Source organism: Gymnodraco acuticeps, unplaced genomic scaffold (assembly GCF_902827175.1).
Source record: "Gymnodraco acuticeps unplaced genomic scaffold, fGymAcu1.1, whole genome shotgun sequence".
Taxonomy (NCBI): domain Eukaryota; kingdom Metazoa; phylum Chordata; class Actinopteri; order Perciformes; family Bathydraconidae; genus Gymnodraco; species Gymnodraco acuticeps.
Window position 1 is genome coordinate 291,159 of NW_022990769.1, and position 25,683 is coordinate 316,841.

Sequence of the window (25,683 nt, forward strand, 5' to 3'; positions counted from 1 at the left end):
AGATACTGTTGTTGCCTCAAGTAGGCTGTTTTAGACAAACACAGTTCTGATTGACTTTTTGTAAAATATTTAAATAATGTCACTCACATTTTTTAGAGCTGTTTAATAATAATCATCATTAAGTGGAGTAAGATTGCATGATTTCCCTTTTCAAGTTAGTGCAGTAGAAGTATGAAGTAGCATCAAATGGAAATACTCGAGTACAAGTACCTCAAAGCTGTAGTTAAGTAAAGTACTTTTTTTTTAAGTCGAGGCTAAGATGTCTGAAAATGTGCTATCTAAATAAACGTACCTTAGTAAATGTACTTCGTCACTCTGCCCCCAGGTCCAAAGGGATGCCCGCCTCGCAGCAGGTCCGGTTGGGTCGGAAACGCCCCCTGCCCTCCTGCCCCAACCCTCTGTTCCTCCAGTGGCTCACCGAGCTGCGGGACGCCGCCAAAGAGAAGGGCCTGAAGCTGCAGTACGTCTACCAGAAGGTAAGACATCAGAACAAAGTGCTCAGGCCTTCATACGTCATGTCTTTATTTACTGTTAGGTTTCACAGTTATAGTAAGTAGTAACACCACTGTGAAGAAATGTTATAACGTATTGCATGCAGTCTAACAAGTCCTGCATTCAAAATGTATTTTAAACATATTTACACTGTGTGTGTGTGTGTCACTGTGTGTGTGTGTCACTGTGTGTGTGTGTGTGTGTGTGTGTGTGTGTGTGTGTGAGTGTGTGTGTGTCACTGTGTGTGTCAATGTTTGTGTGTGTGTGTGTGTGTGTGTGTGTGTGTGTGTGTGTGTGTGTGTGTGTGTGACTGTGTCTGTCACTGAGTGTGTGTGTGTGACTGTGTGTGTCATTGTGTGTGTGTGTGTGTGTGTGTGTGTGTGTGTGTGTGTGTGTGTGTGACTGTGTGTGTGTGAGACTGTGTCTGTCACTGAGTGTGTGTGTGTGTGTGTGTGTCACTGAGTGTGTGTGTGTCATTGTGTGTGTGACTGTCTGTCACTGAGTGTGTGTGTGTGTGTGTGTGTGTGTGTGTGTGTGTGTGTGTGTGTGTGTGTGTGTGTGTCACTGTGTGTGCATCACTGTGTTTGCGTCACTGTGTGTGTGTGACTGTCTGTCACTGAGTGTGTGTGTGTGTGTGTCACTGTATGAGGGGCCGTACAGGCCATAATTCATACTGGTCCTCTCAAGCACATACATTCTCCTTTTACATACATATATTTTATAATATGCATGTCTGAAGAGAATATATGTATGCAAGAGAAGAATGTATGTATGAAGACAATGTATGTATGTGAGAGAAGAATGTATGTATGTGTGAAGACAATGTATGTATGTGAGAGAAGAATGTATGTATGTGAGAGAGAAAGTATCGTGGAAACGGAAGGAGTATGGTTGAAACGGAAGGCAGGTCATTCTTGCGCTGTGATTGGCTGAGAAGGTCGAGCGGGGCGGGCTCATGTTCAGAACTTCTGATTTCAAATCAACATGATGGAGGGAGATGAGTCGCGTAGATTGCAGCAAGCATTAGGGGTTTTAAGGAACATTTGGTCAACCCCTGAAACTGTCACATCCCTCGCCAGGTGTCCTTGCGGGTGCGTTCGCTTTACTTATCAGAGCGTGCCGTAAGGGCGGTTACTCTTTGGTTTATAAACTCCCTCCTGGGACGGACTGATGCATTAGATTATGTGCTATATGGAGGGGACTTTGACAGAGTATTTCTCACAAAGTACACAGTAAAAGTACTTCAATGTATTGTTAGTAGCAGTCAAACTAGTACCGAGTCCAACAGTGTCAGTTTTATGAAGAACTTGTGGTAAAATATATTTGTAAAAAGAAAATGAAGAGCTACTGATTTGAAAAAACGGCTCTCTGTATAGTTTAAATCTCCTAACAATGTTGTCCATTTATTATTCTCCCCTCGAGTCCAACAGTGTCAGTTTTATTAAGAACTTTCAGTAAAAAATATTTGTAAAATATGAAGAGCAGCTGATTTGAAAAGACAAACGCGAGAGACGGCTGAGTGCCCGCAGTGCAGAATCGCTGTATAGTTTAAATCTCCTAACAATGTTGTCCATTTTAGACACATGCTTATTATATTTACAGCCTTAATAACATTCATTTTCTGGGCTCAATGTGTGTCTTGGCCGTTTTCGTTGTGATCGCTAAATTCACCTTGTTTCCCCTTGTTTATAATTATGTTCAACGTTCCAAGCAAACGAGTGCTTTTGTTTTGAAATCACTTCCGCGAGTATCGCGCCCCCCCCCCCCCCCCCCCTCGCTACAATGACCATTAGACCATTTAGTAAGGTAAAAAGCAAAAACGCCTCGCAGACACTCTTCCGTTTACTTGTTTAATAAAGAAAAACAAGTGGTCCGTAGATACACGGAGTCATCTAACCCTAACCCTCTCCCTCCATCATGTTGATTTGAATCAGAAGTTCTGAACATGAGCCCGCCCCGCTCGACCTTCTGAGCCAATCACAGCGCAAGAATGACCTGCCTTCCGTTTCAACCATACTTCTTACGTTTCCACTATACTTTCTCTCTCACATACATACATTCTTCTCTCACATACATATATTGTCTTCACACATACATACATTCTTCACTTGCATACATATATTGTCTTCACACATACATACATTCTTCACTTGCATACATATATTGTCTTCACACATACATACATTCTTCTCTTGCATACATATATTCTCTTCAGACATGCATATATTATAAAATATATGTATGTAAAAGGAGAATGTATGTATTTAAGAGTGAAAATATATGTATGTAAAAGGAGAATGTATGTATGTAAGAGTGAAAATGTATGTATGTAAAAGGAGAATGTATGTATGTAAGAATGAAAATATATGTATGTAAAAGGAGAATGTATGTATGTAAGAGTGAAAATATATGTATGTAAAAGGAGAATGTATGTATGTAAGAGTGAAAATATATGTATGTAAAAGAAGAATGTATGTATGTAAGAGTGAAAATATATGTATGTAAAAGAAGAATGTATGTGCGTGAAATGACCAGTATGAATTACGGCCTGTACGGCCCCTCATATGTGTGCGTGACTGTGTCTGTCACTGTGTGTGTGTGCGTGACTGTGTCTGTGTGGGGTATCTATATTACTTTGTAAGGGTAAACCCCAGCTCGGTTCAATAACCAAAACCCAGTGAACAGAGATAACAGATACTCGAGTTTCAATTTTACTTGCTGCAAGGAGAATCAGCGAGTGACAGGCCGTGTCCACTCCTTAACCAACTCCAACTCGCCTTCTCCCAGCGCATTCTTTTTATTTCAACAATACAGTAACATGACAATCATGTGGTGTTGACCAACGCCTTATTTGTTAGTGTGAATCTTGTGACTCTCAGTCATGTGAATCTGTGTGTGTGTGTATGTGTGGCACTGAACAGACTGTTCTCTGTTCCTCCATTATGCTTCTTGTAACACATTTATGAGAATACATTATGAAAACACATTTATCCTTCAATAAACTCTAACATTCCCTCCTGTTTTTCATAATTACTAGCTGGTTACAGTGTCTTTATTACTTTCAGAATTAATTCACTTGTTTTTGACATTTTCGAACCATTCGTCATATGACAGACAGTAACCTTTAAGTCTTACACATTGGAGGTTAGGTGAGTATATTCGTCCTTCTGAGAGGGGTCTGTGTCAGTATAGTCACCGTTATCTGTCTGTTGCAACATCGTTGAGTAGTGACCATTTTTTCTCTCGATGGACTTCTTCTTTTGTTGAGGATTCCTCACTCAATTGTCTTATAGTCATTAGCGTCAGACCCAGCAGGGTCACTACACACAACACCTATCCCAACATAGTCTATTGGTGATAGTGGTTCTGTTGTTTTCTTCACCGGGGTTGAGACCAGTATTTCCTAATGAAACACCGCCCTTTGTAGCCGGACTTCCACCACTTATCCGTCGTTAAGTTGGAGAGGTATTATCTTTTTGCAGTGGCTCTGATGTATCCACGTAGTTCTTTCGGCGATTTTTAGTGCAGTCGGTGTTGTCAGCAGTACCGTGTAGGGACCGTCCCACCGTGGACAGTGCCAATGCTTCCTCTTAATCACCTTCACGAGGACCTGGTCACCAGTCTGCACTCGAGTATCCTGTAAGGGAGTAGAAATGTCTGGCAAGTTATTTGTTCGAGCTATCTCATTGCTTCTGAAGAGTCTGCTCATCCATTCAGCTAATGTAGTCTCTGCCTCAGCATCACCCTCCTCCTTCACCTCGTCTGTGATTGGTAGTCTGAATTGCCTTCCTGTTATGATCTCAAAGGGAGACAACCCTGTTGCCGTGGGTGTGATTCTCATGCATGTTTCTACTTTCCTCTCTGTGGTCGCTCATTGCCTTGAGCATTGTGTCTGCAACATACTACACAGGCTCTACAAAAGTTTTTAGAAAATGTAATATAGTTGTATGTATGGAAGTGTTCATTTATTATTGTCACCATCCCTCCTGTTGAGACATGGCACGGCCCATGACTCAAATGAGCTGCTGTTTTGTAGAGACTAACAGGGAGTACTATCTTGTTGTTTATTCTGAATGTTCCCTCAGGGTCTGTGGTTAGTTTTTGGTCTAACGTGTACAGGTTTTGCGTTCACCATGCGACCTACATCACATTTTCCTTGTGACCATACGCATGGCGGCACCGTTTTCAGGACCTCTAAGGCCTCTTCACTTAGCATACATCATTGTTGTTCAGGGTCGTCTAGGTGGGCGCGTGGTGTCATCACTAGGGTAAACCCTAGAGTTTTGCGCTTTAACCCGCCTCCAGTTTGCCAACCGTTTTTGTCATCTGTCCATTTTGTTATCCTGTTACCTCTAGCCACTAATAAACCTAAGTCTCTCCATGAAGTCTCTGGGCCCCTAGCTACTGATATGTGTGGCGTGGAACCTGGTTCCATTATCAAGGCAGTGGTTGATGGGACCCTAGCGTCAATTACAACATCCCCGTGTTGGTTTGCATACATCGAGTGGAACACTACCCTCTGTGGTGTCAGTCGATGCACGAGCACATCATAGTCTTTGTCTGGGCCAGGGGTGTTCTTGTACTTTAGTGTAACGTGCAATGCGTCAGGTTTCATTACTTCTTGGTCATGTTGTGGGGTGAATAGTGTTAACAGGTGTTCACCTGTGTTTGTCACGTCAGGTTGTGGCATGTCTAGTGACCAGTAGTAGTTGGGGGTGTTTATGGATTTTTGAAGGAAGACCTGGTCTTCCACCTTTTCTCCGGGCCCTACTGCTCGCATTCCCCCTTTGACTGGTACTACACTGATTTTTAACATTTCCATGCCGTCTCTCCCTAGCAAATTGACAGGGCAGTTTGAGATGAACACACATTTGAGGGATGCCTGGAGGCCTGACCTTCTATCTTCCATAAAAAGTGGCTTTGAAATCGACCTCTGATTTATGTGTCCATTTGCTGATTTTACAAACATAGTGCCAGTTGGTGGCCACATTCTTTGGACCTCTTTGTTCACTTCTGATGAGTCTGCACCGCTGTCACATAAGAATTCTAATTTTTCCCCATTGATTTCGATTGTCCTGGTAGGTTTAATACTGTTGTCTGACAGATTCAGTAATACTTCAGAAAGGTCAATGTGATGTGTGTGGACGTCCTCTTCTTCCTTTTCTACGTCTAGTCAGTTGTCATAACTATGTAGGTTATGTGAAGGGGGGGGGCCATGTCTTTCGTCTTTGTACTGTCCCTTTTGTCCCCCTTCTTTGTTCTGTGGTCTCTGTTCCTCACAGTCTCTCGCCATGTGCCCCTCCTTTCCGCACCTGTAGCAGAGGAATTTGCCTTCTGCGTTTCTGCCTCCTCCTCTGCCTCTGCCTGTTCATCTATCATTCCCTCGTCCTCTGTTAAACCCGCCTCTCCCCTGTCCTGGTCCCACAAAGAAAATCTGATTTTCTTCCCCATCTTCTCCTATGAAGAAAGCTGATGCTGACGCTTTCTTATGTCTTTTTTCTTTGATCTGGGTTGCTGCATGTTCTGCATAATTTAGGCACTCTTGTAAGTCGCATGTCCTATGGTTAACATTATGCTTGCGGATAAAGTCAGCAATACCTGGGTGCAACCCATTCATCAGGCTTTGTTTCAGCTGCTGCACATATGGGGAGTCAACAGCATTGCTGGGTGGAATTCCGCTATGGATACGGAAACAATCTTCCATTCTGATTCTGAAATCTTGTACTGACTCTTTTTCTCCCTGTCTACACCCTGAGACTTTAGTAAAGTCTCGTCTCAGTGCAAAAACCCTCTCGATTGAGATATTTACGGGAGCGAGTGCATTTATGAGGTCCTGCTGACCTGGTTCCAGCGGGTTTCCATTGGGCCAGGACCCGGTGAAATCTCCCTTTACCCTGGCCCATTCGTGGCCAAAGATTGTCATAAGGGTTCTTAAAACTTCATGTCCATTTAAACCATATGACGCTATTAATGCAGTATGGTCAAGGACAAACTGCGCCGGGTCCTGTTTGTATGGAGTCAGTCCCTCACAAGCCTTTTTACACTCATCCATTGTCCATGGGCGGAACACTCTTAACATTCTTTCTAGGTCACCGTCAACTCCATAGTGCGGGTTGGCCACTTGTACTAATGGATAAGCGTCACCCTGATATGCTGTTCCGTCGAAGGATTGTTCTGCTTCTCTTAATTCTTCAACAGGATATAACTTGGTTTCCCCCTTATTTTTTCTGGTGTGCAGTGGGCTTAATGCATCTGCCATTTCTTTGTCGATGCGTTTTTGTGTCTCTCTTTCCCTGTCTTTTCTCTCTTTCTCTTGCTTCCTTTTTATTCTTTGTTCCTGCGCTTTGTGTTCTTCCACTATCGCTCTCTCTTTCTCGCGGCGTACAGCGTCAACTGACCCTGAACGCCCTGTCTCCTCGTCTGCTTTCACTGAAACAGCCGCTGCTATCATACCTTCTTCTGCTCCACCTGTCCTTTTATGGGCTTGTTCAGCCCATAAAGCTGCAACCCGCAGTTGAGCTTCTAACTTCTTTCTTTTCTTGCCTTGTGTTGTTCCAGCTGTTGCTGCTCTCAATTTGTTGCTTAATTATCTTACTGCTGTTTTCTCCAACTTTCCTCGGAAGCCGTACAGTTTATACCATTTGCTACAATAACTGGTGCTGCCATGACTATATATTTCCATATATCTCATGTCCCCTGTAGCGGCAGGCTTACTCCCATTGGACCCCATGATTCTAGCTTGGTGTTCCTACTGGACAACGTGCCGGTCGGAACATAATTCCTAATTCACCACTAGTGTACTTCAACAGACCACAGAGTTTTTGTTATCACCGTTAGGTTTCCACTCTGTGCGCTGATTCCACTGGTGACACTTTTACACACTGCTTTCACTCAATCACTCATAAGGCACGTCGATCCTCCTTCTAGGCGGAGTAGCCTTTCTCTATCAACGTTTTATCAACCTCCTTAATGGCGGAGTAACCGTGTATATCAACGTTTTATCAACCTCCTTAATGGCGGAGTAACCGTGTATATCAACGTTTTATCAACCTCCTTAATGGCGGAGTAACCGTGTATATCAACTTTTTATCAACCTCCTTAATGGCGGAGTAACCGTGTATATCAATGTTTTATCAACCTCCTTAATGGCGGAGTAACCGTGTATATCAACGTTTTATCAACCTCCTTAATGGCGGAGTAACCGTGTATATCAACGTTTTATCAACCTCTTTAATGGCGGAGTAACCGTGTATATTAACGTTTTATCAACCTCCTTAATGGCGGAGTAACCGTGTATATCAACGTTTTATCAACCTCGTTAATGGCGGAGTAACCGTGTATATCAACGTTTTATCAACCTCCTTAATGGCGGAGTAACCGTGTATATCAACTTTTTATCAACCTCCTTAATGGCGGAGTAACCGTGTATATCAACGTTTTATCAACCTCCTTAATGGCGGAGTAACCGTGTATATTAACGTTTTATCAACCTCCTTAATGGCGGAGTAACCGTGTATATCAACGTTTTATCAACCTCCTTAATGGCGGAGTAACCGTGTATATCAACGTTTTATCAACCTCCTTAATGGCGGAGTAACCGTGTATATCAACGTTTTATCAACCTCCTTAATGGCGGAGTAACCGTGTATATCAACGTTTTATTAACCTCCTTAATGGCGGAGTAACCGTGTATATCAACTTTTTATCAACCTCCTTAATGGCGGAGTAACCGTGTATATCAACGTTTTATCAACCTCCTTAATGGCGGAGTAACCGTGTATATCAACGTTTTATCAACCTCCTTAATGGCGGAGTAACCGTGTATATCAACTTTTTATCAACCTCCTTAATGGCGGAGTAACCGTGTATATCAACGTTTTATCTTACCCGTTATCTGTGGTCACTGGTCCGGTTGGATTCCGTCAATCGTGCCTAGGATGAGGGAGGTTGGACATATAAGCACCGGTCCGGCCACGAATTCTGCGTCCCGGGTCTTTCTCGGGGTCGGCTGATGATCCCGGCTGTCGACAGACTTGCGGCTGTCACTTGTGACTGTGTCTGTGTGGGGTATCTATATTACTTTGTAAGGGTAAACCCCAGCTCGGTTCAATAACCAAAATCCAGTGAACAGAGATAACAGATACTCGAGTTCCAAGTTTTACTTGCTGCAAGGAGAATCGGCGAGTGACAGGCCGTGTCAACTCCTTAACCAACTCAACTCGCCTTCTCCCAGTGCATTCTTTTTATTTCAACAATACAGTAACATGACAATCATGTGGTGTTGACCAACACCTTATTTGTTAGTGTGAATCTTGTGACTCTCAGTCATGTGAATCTGTGTGTGTGTGTATGTGTGGCACTGAACAGACTGTTCTCTGTTCCTCCATTATGCTTCTTGTAACACATTTATGAGAATACATTATGAAAACACATTTATCCTTCAATAAACTCTAACAGTCTGTCACTGTGTGTGTGTGTCATTGTGTGTGTGTGACTGTTTGTGTGACTGTGTCTGTCACTGTGTGTCATTGTTTGTGTGTGTGTGACTGTGTTTGTCACTGTGTGTGTGTGTGTGTGTGTGTGTGTGTGTGTGTGTGTGTGTGTGTGTGACTGTCTGTCACTGTGTGTGTGTGTGTGTGTGTGTGTGTGTGTGTGTGTGTGTGTGTGTGTGTGTGTGTGTGACTGTGTATGTCACTGAGTGTGTGTGTGTGTGTGTGTGTGTGTGTGTGTGTGTGTGTGTCACTGTGTGTGTGTGTGACTGTGTGTGTGTGTGTGTGTGTGTGTGTGACTGTGTCTGTCACTGAGTGTGTGTGTGTGTGTGACTGTGTCTGTCACTGTGTGTGTGTGTGTGTGTGTGTGTGTGTGTGTGTGTGTGTGTGTGTGACTGTGTCTGTCACTGAGTGTGTGTGTGTGTGTGACTGTGTCTGTCACTGTGTGTGTGTGTGTGTGTGTGTGTGTGTGTGTGTGTGTGTGTGTGTGTGTGTGTGTGTGTGTGTGTGTGTGTGTGTGTGTGTGTGTGTGTGTGTGTGTGTGTGTGTGTGTGTGTGTGTGTGTGTGTGTGTGTGGAGCAGAGCCCCGCCCTTCAGAATGCAGTGGACACTAGGGCTGCTCGATTATGGCAAAAATCATAATCTCGATTATTTGGGTCAATAATTGATATCACGATTATTAAAAACGATTATCCATGTACTTTGAAAACATCCATTTATTGGAGGAAAACAATTTGAACAGTATCTTTTTAACAGTTGATTACCCTGAACTTTAAGTATAACTCAACTGAAATTAATAATAATAAAAAAAATAATCTTTATATTTCGATTACGTTGTTTTCGTAATCGTTGCAAGCCATAATCGTAATTGCGATTAAAATACGATTAATTGAGCAGCCCTAGTGGACACTGAAACATGCACAGACATTGGATAAATAACATAAGCGTTTAGTTTATGTAATAAAAGAGCACACGGAAAAGTGACCGTAGATAGATGACTTCAGTTGCGATTTGGCGCTATATATAATATATATTAACCCTCCGGTATCACTGCGGACATTTTTGTCCCGAATGACTAATGTGTGACTTTTTTGTTCAATCTGATTTTGTGCAAAAACTAATAATGCAAAAAAATCTATTTTGTTGCTAATCTTTGACACATCCAAGACTGTGATAAAAAAAAAAAGAGCCAGTCCCCAGATATGTATGTTTTGGAAAATAACTCATTTCCTCTGTTTTCATCATGAAAAAAAACAGTGGTTTCATGTATTCAAAATGGCATTTAAAGGGTTAAAATCCTGAAAATGATTACATTTTTGGTATTTTCTATTAGGGCGGAAGTTGCTTTAAAGATTGAACCCCAAAAAGTTGTGAAAAAAACCTTTTAATATAATGTTTTTATCAAAGTCTTTTGCAGTGGACATTTTTGTCTCGAATGACTAATTTGTGTAGTCCAATGGTAGGGGAAACACTGAGAACATAAGATAGCTAAAAGAGAATAGATGGGTAGCTTTACAAAAATAAATAACATTTGTATACATAAAAATGTCATTATAATTTCTCTGCACTACTATGAGTAATACCCAAAGGCAAAGCTAGGAAACAAATACCTACAAATACTTACTAAGATGGAATAAAATGTAACACAAAAGCGTTTTTTTGTTTGTACAAAAACAAATATTTTCTCTAAAAGTCTTTCAATGATAGCATGAGATTTCTTCTTGGATCTTAAAGACAAAGCAGTCTCAAAATGTCTTGAAGTTTACGTTCTAATCTGTCTTTGTTTGCTCTCTTTTCCTGTAGGTCCAGACGCTCCGATCCACTCTCTCCCTGAAGGAGCGCCCCCTGCTGGCCGACAGGACAACAACAGCCTGGATCCACCCAGAAAGGTAGATGGAGTGTGTGTAGAAGTGTGTGTGTGTGTGTGTGTTCATCTCACTGTGTAAAGACACCGTTTCATGGGGAAGAAATCCCAATAATAATATGTCTCCGTGTGTGTGTTCAAGTGTCTCCATGTGTGTGTGTGTGTGTGTGTTCAAGGGTCTCTGTGTGTGTGTTCAAGTGTCTCCGTGTGTGTGTGTGTCATTCACCCTATATGTCATTGAAAACCTCTTATTTGTGACTTCTTTTGTTGAACTTTCCTTGTAGAAGAATGCAGCCGGGGATCAAGGGAAAAACAAAGGGGGGAGGAAGAAGAGGGAGTACGTACCCCAGAGACGGTCTGGAGGCTACGCTGTTCTGCTCACACTTTACAGAGTGTCTCAGGTACGCCTTCCTCCTTCACATCTACACAAAATACCTCCATGTTTTGCATCGTGGGTTCATTTGATGTCTCTCCCTCCAGATCCCAGGCAGCAAAGGCTACATGTTTAAGATGGAGCTCCAAGCAGAAGCTCAGCAGCTCTGCGATAAGTCCTTCTCTGTGGTGAGTGGAGTATTCGTTACAAGTGCATTTAAACCCGCTTATTACACCCAAATAAATTGAGGATTTGACACGACTAATGATTTTAAACATGCTTTCATATATTTGAAAATTATCGTTTTGCTTTCGCTAAGATAAAATAGTGGCGTAGCAACTTAACTTAAAATGACGACGGCACTAATCGAGATGTTCTGGTGCATAACTGTCAGTCTTTTACCTCCTTTTATTTATTTTGACATTATTAAACACCAATATGTAGAAGTATTGGATCATTGCGTGTGGGCTGTAACAGTTTAACACGGGTAGACACTCTGAAATGACCACGAAGCATTATTATGACACAGAATAATGAACTATTTAAATCAAATCAAGTTTTATTTATATAGCACATTTTCAAAACGATTTTTGGTCAAAGTGCTGTACATACAATCAAAATACTTTACAATAAAAACACTTTACAATAAAAACACTTAACAACAGCACAAATAAAAAAATCACACCTATTCTGTGTGTTGACATTTACGACCATCCCTGCTTCTAATCTCCCGTAAGGAATGTGATAATGGAGTCGTATGTTGATACTACCAGGTTTTATGGCCTGACCTGGCGGGCACAGGGGGGGTTTTACGACTGTGAGAACGCGGGCTTCTAAGCACCACGGATGTCAGAGACATCTCCATTGTTCCCAGGTGTTCACGTACCGTCCCCCAATTGACTCTCTGTATACTAGTTAAAAGGTCTACCAAGATGCGAGGCGGATCAGATTTGACATGGCAACCCACCCGTGCAGTCAGAACCTTTGACTGTGTGACTTGTGATGTGAATTTCTCCGACCGATGCTTGTATTAAAGATCCGTGTTTGTTTGGAGGCATGTGGCGTAGTGGGTTAGTGCCTAGGTGTTGGGGTCAGGGGGTCACAGGTTCAAACCCCACTGCAGTCAGCATGTCGTTGTGTCCCTGAGACTCTTCACCCCAAATTGCTCCTGTGGGAGCCACAGTATTGAGTATGTAAGTCGCTTTGGATAAAAGCGTCTAACAAGTAACATGTAATAATAAAAAAAAGATCCATGTTAATAATATTTTTGTTTTTTTTAAATCGTACATTTGGGAAAACCCGGCGCTCACGGAGAAATCCCGCTATGCCACGGACAAGTTAATGAACTTTAACCCGTGGTATTTATCTCGTTGTAATTGTAGCTTGCTGGAAGAATATCTAAGCCCCCTGATGTCATGCTAAGACATCTTACTAATGTTTGGTTTTTTTAAATCGTACATTTTGGGAAAAACCCGGTGCCCCCGGAGAAAACCCGTTATGCCACGGATAAGTTAATGAACTTTAACCCGTGGTATTTATCTCGTTGTAATTGTAGCTTGCTGGAAGAATATCTAAGCCCCCTGATGTCATGCTAAGACATTTTACTAATGTTTGGTTTTTTTAAATCGTACATTTTGGGAAAAACCCGGTGCCCCCGGAGAAAACCCGTTATGCCACGGATAAGTTAGTGGCTTTTATCTCCTGGCCTGCTGAGCTCGATTCTCCTGAACCGTTTTCATGTGTTCAAGGTAGTCATTGTCAACGGTGACGATCTTCACATTCAAGCCGTTCATTCGGTCTTGATCTTCTTGGACCCTTTGTCCGAGTTCGCCGTTTGGATTCTGATCCGCGGTGTTTTTGGCCTGCTGAGCTCTTTTCTCCCCAAACGTTTTCTTGGATTCAAGGAAGTCATTGTGAAGACTGACGTTGTTCACATTCAAGCCGTTCATTCGGTCCTGATCGCCGTTTGGATTCTGAACCGCTGTGTTTCTTTCCCTCAGCGGCTCATCACACATAGACTGCAGGTCGTTAATCTTTTCCTGCAGGGTTTTGTTCTGAGAACGACCCTTCCTCAAAACACCAATCTCTAGGTTAAGTTCCACAAGATCCTTCGCCATGGCGGCACTATCACACCTCAAGGTCTCGTTGGATGCCTGCAAAGCCTCGTACTTGATCATGAGATGCTTTTCCTTGTGAACCTCATTGCTCAAACCCTGGATCTTTTTAAACAAAGCCTCGTTCTTCCTCGTAACGTCCTCTCTCTCAGCTTTCGCCTCCTTGTAAGAGTCCTCGAGGTGCATGAAACGCAGATGCCTTTCCTTGAGCTGCAACACTTCTTCTCGCAGGGAGACATGTTCGAGGCTCATGGCGGCTTTTTCTGTCACCATTGCGTTGCAACGTTCCCTAATGGTGTCCTCGTTCTCAAGTTCTTGGCACAACTCGACTTTCTTTTGTTTGCAACAATTGCATTTGCTGGAAAATCAACTCTTTTTCTTCCTTCGCAATGTTGTATGACCCCAGAAGATCCTCTAAACCCAGAAGCTTCTTTGAAAGCTCAAAGATCTCTTCTTGCAAGTCTTCGGTTTGGCTCATTTCCTCATATTTCGACCGGTTCATTTCGTCCATCTCAAACTGCACCATGCTTTCATTTTCAAGCTCCCTGCAGAGATCGTCCACTTCCTGCTGCAGAGCCTGGTTCTTCTGGAAAACCGTCTCTATCTCTGCCTTAGACACTTGGAAACGATCCTGAAGTTGCTCTTTCCTTTGTTTGAGATACTGAAGTTCTTCCTCAAGGCCACCATTTACTCTGATGGTTTCCTCTGCGTCACTTCTCAATGCATCAAGCGTTTCCTCTGCAGCAGAATAGCTTTGGATCGATGAACGCACCTCTTTAATCTGTGCTTCGAGCTCTCTCTGTACACGTAGTGCAGCTTCATGCTCGGCTTTGATAGCATCGATGCTATCCAGCTCATCTAGCTTGTCAAACATCTGTTCCTCAAGGATCTGTCGTTCACGCTCCAATTCCTTGTTTGTCTGGATTAGTCCCTGGAACATCGCCTCTACGGTAACGTTATTTTCGATCTTCTCACTAAGAACCCTCACTGCTTTTTCGAGGTAGGCACACTTGCGCCTCGCGACATGTCCCTCTGCCTTCAGAGCGTCAAACTGCTCCCCCAGCGCTGGAAAGCTGCCGAACTGTTTTTGTATGGATTGCATTTCCACATGTAGGGTCTTGAGATGTTCTTGAACTGCCCCAAGACTCCTCCTAACTCCAGCGTAGTCACCTCCCAATTCCGCTTGTTCCTTATTGCAGGACATGTTTTTTTAAGATGACAATGATACACACACAGTAGCAACTGGTAATACCTAACTGGTTGTGTTGTCAGCGTCAGACTGGTTTCTGCTAAGCCAAGATATGCTGTGCCTTGAAACTCAAACTGGTCTCCTTGCAGGTTCCCATTTGGAACTATCGATGATGTCACAAAGCACATCACAGCATCATCATGACATCACTTGGAATTTCTGCACAATGCTCACGTGTAGAGATGTGGCCATGGCAACAGTGAAGATGCATTCTGGGTAACTTTGCCCAGGCATTCCATTTTTGAAAAAACAACAACAAGATGGCTGACTCCTACTCTCTATTCTACTCAATATTAAGGGAGTTCTTTGTGGAGGATTATGTGGTGAAAATGAACACACCGATGTTCTGAAACTAATATATAAAAAGGGACTTGTGTTGGGATGTCCTGTTAACAATAAACCATTATTATTACTCAAAAATTGTCGTCAAAAGCAGAGAAAATACTCCAATTGAAAATACTTCCTAATAATACTCTTTATTCAAAAAAAATGTTGAGTCTGTAGGCATGACATATTAATGTTTTTGGTACAAAATTAGCTTGAGAACAATTTTTTATTGGCCATTTATTGACTGATATGACGGCACAGGGTACCCTGATCAGAGCGTCCTGAATATTTGTATTTTAATTCAGTTAACTTTTATGTGTCTATAGCCAGATCTGGGCAGTAAGTACACGGCCTGGTCTTCAGTGAGCACTCTGATCCAGAAGAACCTGATGATGAAGACCCACAACCCTGCAAGGTACAGAGGAAACACACACACACACACACGATGGATTGACACACACATTATTTCTGTACGATTTCAGATTCAGAGTGTTTTGAAGTGGAAACGGGGGCTTCTCTTTCGTTTAAATGGAGTTCACACTTCCTCCCTCTTCAGGTATTCTCTGACAGAAGAGGGTCTGGCTTTAGGGGAGCGCCTCGAGTCTTTAGAGGAGCACCTCGAGTCTTTAGAGGGAACTAAAGGTCCAGAAGGAGACAGAGAGGAGGCCAGGAGTGAAGGAAACGAGCAGGAGGAGGGAGAAGAAGGTGGCCCGGGGATTGTGGACCTCACTGTTAGTGATGATGACGAAGAGGAGAAGGAAGAGGAGAGAATACAGTGAGTGTGCTTCAAAACTTCTGGGACAAAAACGTATCATTATCTCAACAAGTAACTCTACTCTGAAATGCATTTAAGTCGTACCTTTATTTTCCTTTTGTCATATGTTGTATAGACTAAGTGTTTAGAGACCAGTTAAACATTCAAGATTCAAGATAACGTGGTCTTGGTTTTGACAATCTTAAGTCCCAGCCTCCTCCAACAACTTACGACATAAAAAGGAATAAATATAGTCCAAAAATATATAGAACGGTGCAAGTAAAAAGCAAAAATAGGTCAACTATATACATGTAAAAAGTAAATACAGAAAAATACGGTGCTTTCTACTTTAATATACGAAAATAGGTAGACTTTCCTTTGTGTGTTTTAGCTTGTAATGTTTCTGATGAACTCTCCAATTGTAGATGTGTAAGTAATATATATTTAAGACCGAAATATCTCCATTATGTTTTATGATTGCACTTGTGTTGTTGAACTGTTTGTCAATACAATAAAAGGAATTGAACCGTCTTTTTCCAGACCTACAGAGAGGCCGACCTCCTCTGCTTCCCAGCCGAGGGTTCTCGTTCCTGGGATGTTCTTTTCAGGGAAACCCCGAAATGTACCGAGCAGAAACCCAAAGTCCTGGAGTCTCCTTCCCGGCTCCTACGAGATCATCCTCTGTGTGGACTTCATTGAGACAACGGGGTAAGACCGCTGTGTGTTTTAAACTGTGTGAATCAAACGTGTGTGTGTGTGTGTGTTTCCTGAACGGTCGGTGTGTTTGTGAAGCGGAAGCAAAAACTGCAAGCAGGATCTGGTCAAAGAGCTGCAGAGGAACGGAGTGACGTTCGATGTGAGGAAGCTCAACGTGGGAGATTTCCTGTGGGTCGCTCGGGAAAAGGTCGCGCCTATTCCAGGTAATACAACGTAGAAAACAACTCGCCTATTGTGCAAAATCCACTGCTCCATGTCTCTTCTACATCAACATGTGTCCCCTCTTCTTCATGTCTCTTCTACATCAACATGTGTCCCCTCTTCTTCATGTCTCTTCTACATCAACATGTGTCCCCTCTTCTTCATGTCTCTTCTACATCAACATGTGTCCCCTCTTCTTCATGTCTCTTCTACATCAACATGTGTCCCCTCTTCTTCATGTCTCTTCTACATCAACATGTGTCCCCTCTTCTTCATGTCTCTTCTACATCAACATGTGTCCCCTCTTCTTCATGTCTCTTCTACATCAACATGTGTCCCCTCTTCTTCATGTCTCTTCTACATCAACATGTGTCCCCTCTTCTTCATGTCTCTTCTACATCAACATGTGTCCCCTCTTCTTCATGTCTCTTCTACATCAACATGTGTCCCCTCTTCTTCATGTCTCTTCTACATCAACATGTGTCCCCTCTTCTTCATGTCTCTTCTACATCAACATGTGTCCCCTCTCTTCATGTCTCTCTACATCAACATGTGTCCCTCTTCTTCATGTCTCTTCTACATCAACATGTGTCCCCTCTTCTTCATGTCTCCTCTACATCAGCATGTGTCCCCTCTTCTTCATGTCTCTTCTACATCAACATGTGTCCCCTCTTCTTCATGTCTCCTCTACATCAGCATGTGTCCCCTTCTTCATGTCTCTTCTACATCAACATGTGTCCCCTCTTCTTCATGTCTCTTCTACATCAACATGTGTCCCCTCTTCTTCATGTCTCCTCTACATCAACATGTGTCCCCTCTGTGGAAAGAGACTCTGAAAGTTTCAGGAACAAAGATTCTCTCTCTTTTTGATCCATTTATATAAAAACCTGTCTGAAAATGAGCTGATCAGATTTTGGCCACTTTATGATGTCATAACGATGTTTTGGCTTGGGTAACCATTAGCCAATCAGCATCCAAGGTAACCCCCCCCTCCCCCTTTATCGCCTGAATCTCCTCCTAGAGCACCAATAGCCGCGTTCACACCAAGTACTTTGCCGTACTTAGTTCCCAGCACTTAGTTCCCCCATGGAACTAAAGAGCCGATCGCGTTCACACCGGAATAAGTTCCCTGAGGGAGGATTACGCAAATGAAGCCGCTGACGTCACTTCTTCTTCTTCTGCTTTGGGTTTACTGGCAGGCCGCAAACCACTTCACGGCGTATACTGCCACCCAAAGTCCCCGGAGTTGGGGACTGGCTTCAGTAGAAGCTGCTGGGACTCCCAGCAGCTTCTACTGAAGCCTTCCGAGTAAATCGCCAGAACGCCGACACCTCCTCATCTCCACCGCTCCCATGTTTTATTTTGTGTTGCCATAAGTTAGTCTCTCTCTGTTGGTGCGCGGGGCGAATGCTAATAATGCTAATAATGCTAATGCCACAAATACAATGGCGGCTTCACAAAACTTTTCAGAGTTTTACGGGGCGTGGTTTGCAATTCGCCCAGCCAATCAGAAATTGGAACTTTTTTCTCCCCAGGAAAGTCCCACCTCTCTAGCAGGGACTGAAAAGCTGGGAAAAGTTCTCATGAACTAAATTCTCTTTTTGGTGTGAACGCAAAATCCCAGGAAGTATCGGAACTAAAAGGGAAAAGTACTCCGGTGTGAAAGTGCCTTATGTGTTCTTTGTACCCAAATGTCTCTCAGAGGGGCGTGGGGAGGGGCTCCTTATTTTCATCTAAATTAACAGACAGAGAATCAGCACTTTGGAAACAGGGCTGAAACAGAGGGGATTATGGGTAATGCTGCAATGATCTGTTTGGCGTTTCAGCCAAGCAGAGACAGGCTCTGTATATATCTAAGACCTGTAATATATCGATGAAACACAGTATAATAGGGGACCTTTACCATAAAGTAAAAGACACAGGAAGTGAGGAAGAGAATCCCATCACCTTGTTCCCTTAGCATGTCTCAAAACTATCTACATAAACTCGTAATTATTATTCTTATTTTTAAACATGTATTTATTGATTTTTTACATTTATCACATTACACAAACACAACCGAACATTAGACATATGGCAGATTACAGAATAATGCTAAAATGAAAAGTGTGCAGTTAGTAGAAATCAGTTTAAAGTACAGACCAAGAATATAAATAAATTAACAAATTCAACAGAAATACAACAAAAGCACAACCAGAGCTTACAATTCTCCAAATAGACGAACCGTATTCAACATTTCCTCACCGTGGTTTACCCTCTTCACTTTAACCGTCCACCGCTTCTGCAATGTCCCAATTTTGTAATAAATTCCAACTCGTAATCATTTAGTCTTTCTCTGACTCCAGGTCAGTTGCGGACCCCCGTTGGCCGTGAGCTCGTCCTGGATTACATCATCGAGAGGAAGAGGATGGACGACCTGTGCGGCAGCATCATCGACGGGCGCTTCAGGGAACAGAAGGTGAAGAAAATACATCTTCGTCAACTCCATCAAATTATTAGTCGTGTACTCCGTTAACCAGAGCCCTGCATGCTGACTTGAAATGGCTTGTTTTGCCCGACAAATGGTCAATAATCCCAAAGATATTTTCAGTTTATTATGATATGAAATGTAGAAATGCAAGAAGATTATCATATTTAAGATTAGACAAACCTTTATTAATCCCCATAGGGTTATTCTATCGGTAAAGCAGCAACAGGTATACGAGTGAAACACGGAATATATCAAAATAACAATATAATAATTCGGTGGAACTGTAAACATACATATATGGATACTTAAAATGTATATAAATGTCTGTCTTCAAGTGCATGTCCAAAAGTAGGTACATAGGATGCATCTTAAGTTTTATTTGAACTTGATGATTCATTTAAACATTTAATCGCAAATCAAAATGGTTAAATCTTCTGTAATGAGTTTCTTTGCTTTTACTCTCCGTATCTTTTGATAAAAAAAACCTTTTCCATCTTGTTATAAATTTGAAAACACTAATTGATATTCTACAATGCTGTTAATCAAATGATATAAAGAGTGTTTTTTTTACATGTGTTACTGTGCACAGCGAGAAATGTCCCTTTCTTCTCCTCATCAGTTCCGTCTGAAGCGCTGTGGTCTGCGTAACCCCTGCTACCTGGTGGAGGAGTGTGGGAAGGCTGCCTCTCACCTGAGTTTACCTGAGTCCACGCTGCAGCAGGCCATCATCAACACACAGGTGAGAGAACACACACTCACACACCTGCATGGTGGTTTAGGTGCTGTTTACACGAGAACGCAAACGGTTGTATCCGCTACTTTTCTCTTTCGTATAGCCCGTTCGTTCACACGAGGCTGTAACGGAGACGCGGAAACGATAACGGGTCCCAAGGTGGATAGATCTGCAACTGGAACGCTCTGGGGGGCCAAACGGCTCCGTGTGTACGCCCTATACGATCATTTCCTGATAACGATGAAGCCATAGCCCCGCCTCTCCCCGCCTCTGCTGCTCACTGCTGTAGCATGCTCAGTAGCTAGTGCTACTGAGCATGCTACAGATGTTAGTGCTAAATCTACAGCTCCTCTTAGTGTTGTCACGATACCAACATTTTGGTTTCGATACCAAGTCAAGAATTGCGATTCCGATTATTTTTCGATACTTTTCTTAAAAAAAGGGAAACAGTCGTAAATGTAATTATTGTGCTTTATTTCACACCAGAACCAGAACACAAACTTTTAAACAATGAGAACAATAAATTAAATAAATGACTAGAATTCGTATTAAATTAATTTAAGCATCATCTATAAACAACTTTTTTGTTTTTCGCTTCTGGCGTCTTTTTTGTCAACAAGCCGAGGCGCAGCGGCAGTTGCACTCCCACTTGCTGCCATGCTTCTCGCTTTCTCACATGCTCTGGCAGCTAGTGCGTGCACGAGAGAGGGGAGGGACTTAGAGCGTGCTTGAGAGAGGGGAGGCACTTAGAGCGTGCTTGAGAGAGGGGAGGGACTTAGAGCGTGCACGAGAAAGGGGGGGGACTTAGAGCGTGCTTGAGAGAGGGGAGGGACTTAGAGCGTGCACGAGAAAGGGGGGGACTTAGAGCGTGCTTGAGAGAGGGGAGGGACTTAGATCGTGCACGAGAGAGGGGGGGACTTAGTGCGTGCTTGAGAGGGCCGGCACTTAGAGCGTGCTTGGGAGGGGAGGCACTTAGAGCGTGCTTGAGAGAGGGGAGGCACTTAGAGCGTGCTTGAGAGAGGGGAGGCACTTAGAGCGTGCACGAGAAAGGGGGGGACTTAGAGCGTGCTTGAGAGAGGGGAGGGACTTAGAGCGTGCTTGAGAGAGGGGGGGACTTAGAGCGTGCACGAGAGGGGCGGGACTTAGAGCGTGCTTGAGAGGGGAGGCACTTAGAGCGTGCACGAGAGAGGGGGGGACTTAGAGCGTGCACGAGAGGGGCGGGACTTAGAGCGTGCTTGAGAGGGGAGGGACTTAGAGCGTGCTTGAGAGAGGGGAGGGACTTAGAGCGTGCACGAGAGGGGAGGGACTTAGAGCGTGCTTGAGAGGGGAGGGACTTAGAGCGTGCTTGAGAGAGGGGAGGGACTTAGAGCGTGCACGAGAGGGGAGGGACTTAGAGCGTGCTTGAGAGGGGAGGGACTTAGAGCGTGCTTGAGAGAGGGGAGGCACTTAGAGCGTGCACGAGAGAGGGGGGGACTTAGAGCGTGTACGAGAGGGGCGGGACTTAGAGCGTGCACGAGAGGGGCGGGACTGCAGGCATGAAGCAGAGCGCTGAACACACGGCTCTTATTAAAACAGCGCTTTCTCACCGGAGCACTTTCCCCCGTCATTCTTAAAGTACCGATACTAATGAAACGGAGGAATCGTAACGTTTTTAACGGCAGGGTATCGCGGTACCTTTCAAGTATCGGTACACCGTGCAACACTAGCTCCTCTACCACAACCATCAGCAACAAGTGGATAAATCCACCGCGGGGCATAAACAGAAGGGCAACCATGGCAACCATGCTCAGGGGTCTTCTTCGCTGCTTTTGGTGTATTTTGTGGCAGAAGTACAGCGCCACTTACAGGCCGGCATGTGTACTACAACGTCTCCAGCGCTCCCGAGCGGTCTCGTGTGAACGGAAGACTTTTTTGATATCGTATTCGGTTCGTTTGCGTTGGGGTCTTAATGTGCACTGCATTAATCACAAAACAAGATTTGTTTGAGTCTCTGATGTATACATGTTGTCTTTTGTATGTATGTGTGTGTATGTGTGTGTGTGTGTGTGTGTGTGTGTGTGTGTGTGTGTGTGTGTGTGTGTGTGTGTGTGTGTGTGTGTGTGTGTGTGTGTGTGTGTGTGTGTGTGTGTGTGTGTGTGTGTGTGTGTGTGTGTGTGTGTGTGTGTGTGTGTGTGTGTGTGTGGTTATTGATCGCTTCTTTGTGAAGAGAGTCCAGGATGTGAGGGAGTCGATGGCCTACCTCACCGTCATGACTCGATACCTTAATAAACTCTACCAGGTAAACGTTTAAATACATATTTTATAAAAGCAATACATGTATATGTTTTTAAAATCGTCCCAAAAGATAAAACAATTACGGTAGGGTTTTGCCTCAACTTCAATCATTTAGACATGTTCTTATAGCCTTTTGAACCCTTGTTCTATAAAGAAATGAGTATATTGTGTATTACTGTATAGGGGTCTAAGACGGCCCCAAAACAAGTGGAATAGTTCTGATAATAAACTTTTAAATCTGTTTTCCAGAACTGTACGCTGACGTGTCGCTCCAGAGAGCTGGAGGGGGATAGAGAGGATGAGGAAGAGGAGAGAGGGACCCCCCCCTGCTCTCTTATCTCTTTTGCAGAGTTCAACCACGGTGCAATCAAAAACAAGGTGTGTGTGTCCGTCTCTTTGTTTTTGCATTTAAAGAAAGACTTTTTAGCAATACCTGTTTTAATTTCCAACTACCCTGTTGGTCCATAATCTATTTTTTACAATACTTTATTCAGAAGACAGTTGAGAACATTTCCCCAGTTACAGGGAGTAGTAGACATTAGCAATAAGGGATCAGTATCTGATGTGCATCTTATAACCCAGTCCTCAAAGACCTCCACTGGCTTCCTGTCTCCCATCGCATCAACTACAACATTCTGGTCCTCACCTACAAAGCACTCCACCATCTGGCCCCCCCTTATCTCACAAACCTTCTCACTCCTTATCAACCTCCACGGTCCCTCAGATCCACCGCAGCCGGACTCCTATCCATTCCCACATCCACACTCTGCAGCTTTGGGGACAGAGCCTTCTCAGTGGCAGCTCCTCGGCTCTGGAAGTCCCTCCCCCAAGATCTCCGTGACTCTGAGTCCCTCACAGTCTCTCAGTCCCGCCTCAAAACACATCTTTTCAACTCTGTGTCTACCCATAAGCCCCCCCCCCCTCTCAATCAACTTCCTCTTGACTGCCTTTTTATTTTTTACTTAATTGTTTGCCTGTCCTTGTTTGTCTACCCTCCCTCATACTGTAAAGCGTCTTTGAGTTGTGAAAAGCGCTATATAAATAAAATGCATTATTATTATTATACAATGTTCATGAACTTAATACAATAACAGAAGGGATGTCTCGTCACAGAGGCATACTTGACAAACAAACAAGCAATTACAATATTTTGCTAATTAGACCAAGCAACCTTTTTATTTTGGTGATAGAACTGGTTATCAGCTCATCGGTTCATAATCTATTTTAATAAATAAATCTCTCCCTCTCAGAGTCAGACGGTGAAAGAAGTGTTTGCCCGGCAGCTGATGCAGGTGAGCGGACTGTCGGGAGACAAAGCAGCTGCTATACTGGAGCTCTACAGCACCCCGCTCAGGTAACCCACATTATGATACAGTCACACATCTCACCTGTTCAAGTATTCCTCCCTTTCTTTCAAAGGTGTTTTTAGATAACGTATACAAAGAATGAGGCAGTTAGCACTAGCAGAGATAGATATCATGGAAGCAAAACTTCACCTGCTGCCCGTCAAATACCGCATCGATTTTTAGTTTCTGACTCTCCCTCCATTTTCAAATCACGTCTCTTCACACCCCTGATCACATGACGCATCTTCGGTCCTTATTGATTATATTGCCTTGTTGTTCTGCTGGTTTTTAGTTTTGTGTGTCTTGTATGGCGACCTTGAGAGCCTTGAAAGGCGTCTATATAAATAAAATGTATTATTATTATTATTAAAACATTACATTTCAAGGATTCATTTATTTTTCATATCGCAAAACTACATTGTAATCTTAAGTCTCATGCTCCTCCTCCAACAGTGCAGCAAACAATATACCCAGCATGAAAGAGTTAGACATGAAACCCAATAAAATAATGCACTAGACAAAATGGGACAGGTAAGTTGAAGGAATATGAAAAATGTGTTCATATAATAAAGAATAAGATAAAAAAAAACCCTCATTGAGTTCAGAAACTCATGAAATAAACGAGACATTTCTGACTTTGGGTAATTAACAACAAGGTTGAAACATGAGGGTATACTTCGCGTCGGGCCGAACCACGCCCCTGAGCTGTGATATAATGAGCATATACCACGGCCTGAAGTGAGCTATTGCTTTTATAAAACGGTTACCAAGTGTGGCAATATGAAAGAAAAATACACTCTAATTTAAATAGTTTTTATTAGTAAATAATGATGTTCAAAATAAAATAGTCCCTCCGTTGCCTTCTGCAAGAAACATAGTGCGAGGTGGTTGCTATGCAACAACACTAACAGCTAGCGAACATATTAGACAGAGAGCGTTGATCCATTATTTGGCTATTTATTTACATTAATTTGTATGTTTCCGTTTATTGTGCAGCCACTGAAAACCTGTCCAGCATCAGCAGCATGGCTTACGAGGTCACTTGTATAGGTTGAGGTTGTTCTAGGCTGTTGCTTGGCGTGGCGATAATATTGCTCCACTTTCTCCGGTCCCCGAGATTGGGCTTCCAGCAGCTCTGGAGAGAGCTTTCGCACCTGTGGCCACTAACGGTCATCATGTCTCTGCTTTCAAGACCCGCATCAGAAAGCTTTTGAATGGTGCTACTTCTCCAGTTGGTCTCCCTGCTCTTCACGGAGCTCTGCATGTCGTCGTTTAGGTGCTTTCTGGAGATAGGCACTCCTCAATCCTCTCCTCCATAGTAAGACCCCCCGGAGGTCCAAGTTAACCTTACATGTTTCCATCTTAAGCTTTGCTAGTTAGTTTCATAACGGACTTAATGTAACAGCTGTAACGGTTGTAGCTTTTTCTCAGACGCGGAGGGATACTGACTTGTGAAAAGTAACTACGGCTAAGAACCAATCAGATTGCTTGATTTGACTTGTCCGTTTTATAAACACATTTTTATGCAAACTCTCTTCTATTCATGAGTACAAGACATTGCGCTACTGTAAGACATTGTTGACATTTAATTCAAATCTTTCTTCCTCTCTTAATCTCAGTCTCCTGACAGCCTATGAGCGATGTGCAGGTGAAGCTGATAAGGAGAAGCTCCTCTCCTCCATCAGATACGGGAAGCTCAAAAGGTTTGTAGTCCAACTGGTTTCATATTTCTCCCAGCATGCTCTAATGATCCATGTAGTATTTGTTGATAACAAGTTGAAAACCTGAGTCAAAGTACTGTGGCTTTTACTCACAGTTCAGATACAAATTGACGTAATGGCAGTACTGTAAGAAATTGCAATTAATTCACATTTAATTTCCCCTTTTTTCCAGGAACCTGGGTCCAGCTCTGAGCAGAACAGTTTATCAGCTGTACTGCACTCAGGGAGCACTGACGTAGCTTAATATAAAAACATATCATGAACATATTTTCACTTAGTTTCCATCCCTACCTTACTTGAATTAAACACATTTTAGGATGGAAACGTCCTTTGTTATGTAAATATTAACATGCTGCTAAGTTCTCATCACCGTAACATATTGCTACTTGTATGAAGAATTTCACAAACGCCCCCTGAAACTTAAATAAAGTTTAAGATTTTAAATAGTATTGTTGTTATTGCATATGGATGTTTTACACTACAGTTTGTGAAGAAAGCACTGTGGTAAACTTCTAGACAGTCAGAAATGAAATAAAGAAGAATATTTGTATTTGTAAAA

The 25,683-nt window shown here is 43.0% G+C and overlaps 2 protein-coding genes across 2 annotated transcripts; one reads left to right on the plus strand and one right to left on the minus strand.

Annotated features, from left to right (window-relative positions):
• Positions 1–292: 292 nt before the first annotated feature.
• LOC117556907 (crossover junction endonuclease MUS81-like) lies at positions 293–25,683 on the plus strand (the record flags this gene model as incomplete). The annotated part of the gene is made up of 15 exons (XM_034232501.1): positions 293–476; positions 10,785–10,870; positions 11,130–11,246; positions 11,326–11,406; positions 15,235–15,323; positions 15,465–15,683; positions 16,203–16,370; positions 16,455–16,582; positions 18,926–19,038; positions 19,670–19,789; positions 21,966–22,061; positions 22,307–22,435; positions 23,308–23,411; positions 25,023–25,106; positions 25,297–25,683. Coding segments are annotated over 15 exons (1,785 nt in total), but the record flags the coding sequence as incomplete, so codon positions are not given.
• On the minus strand, positions 4,124–7,253 carry LOC117556908. Its single transcript, XM_034232503.1, has 2 exons — positions 5,607–7,253; positions 4,124–4,567 (listed from the first exon to the last, which is right to left on the minus strand). Exon 1 carries the CDS (start codon positions 6,941–6,943, stop codon positions 5,861–5,863), a length of 1,083 nt encoding a protein of 360 aa, XP_034088394.1. The 5' UTR covers positions 6,944–7,253; the 3' UTR covers positions 4,124–4,567; positions 5,607–5,860.

Bases quoted from the DNA above. Each gene is read 5' to 3' on its own strand.
- LOC117556908 (XM_034232503.1), bottom strand. From the start codon at position 6,943: ATGATAGCAGCGGCTGTTTCAGTGAAAGCAGACGAGGAGACAGGGCGT.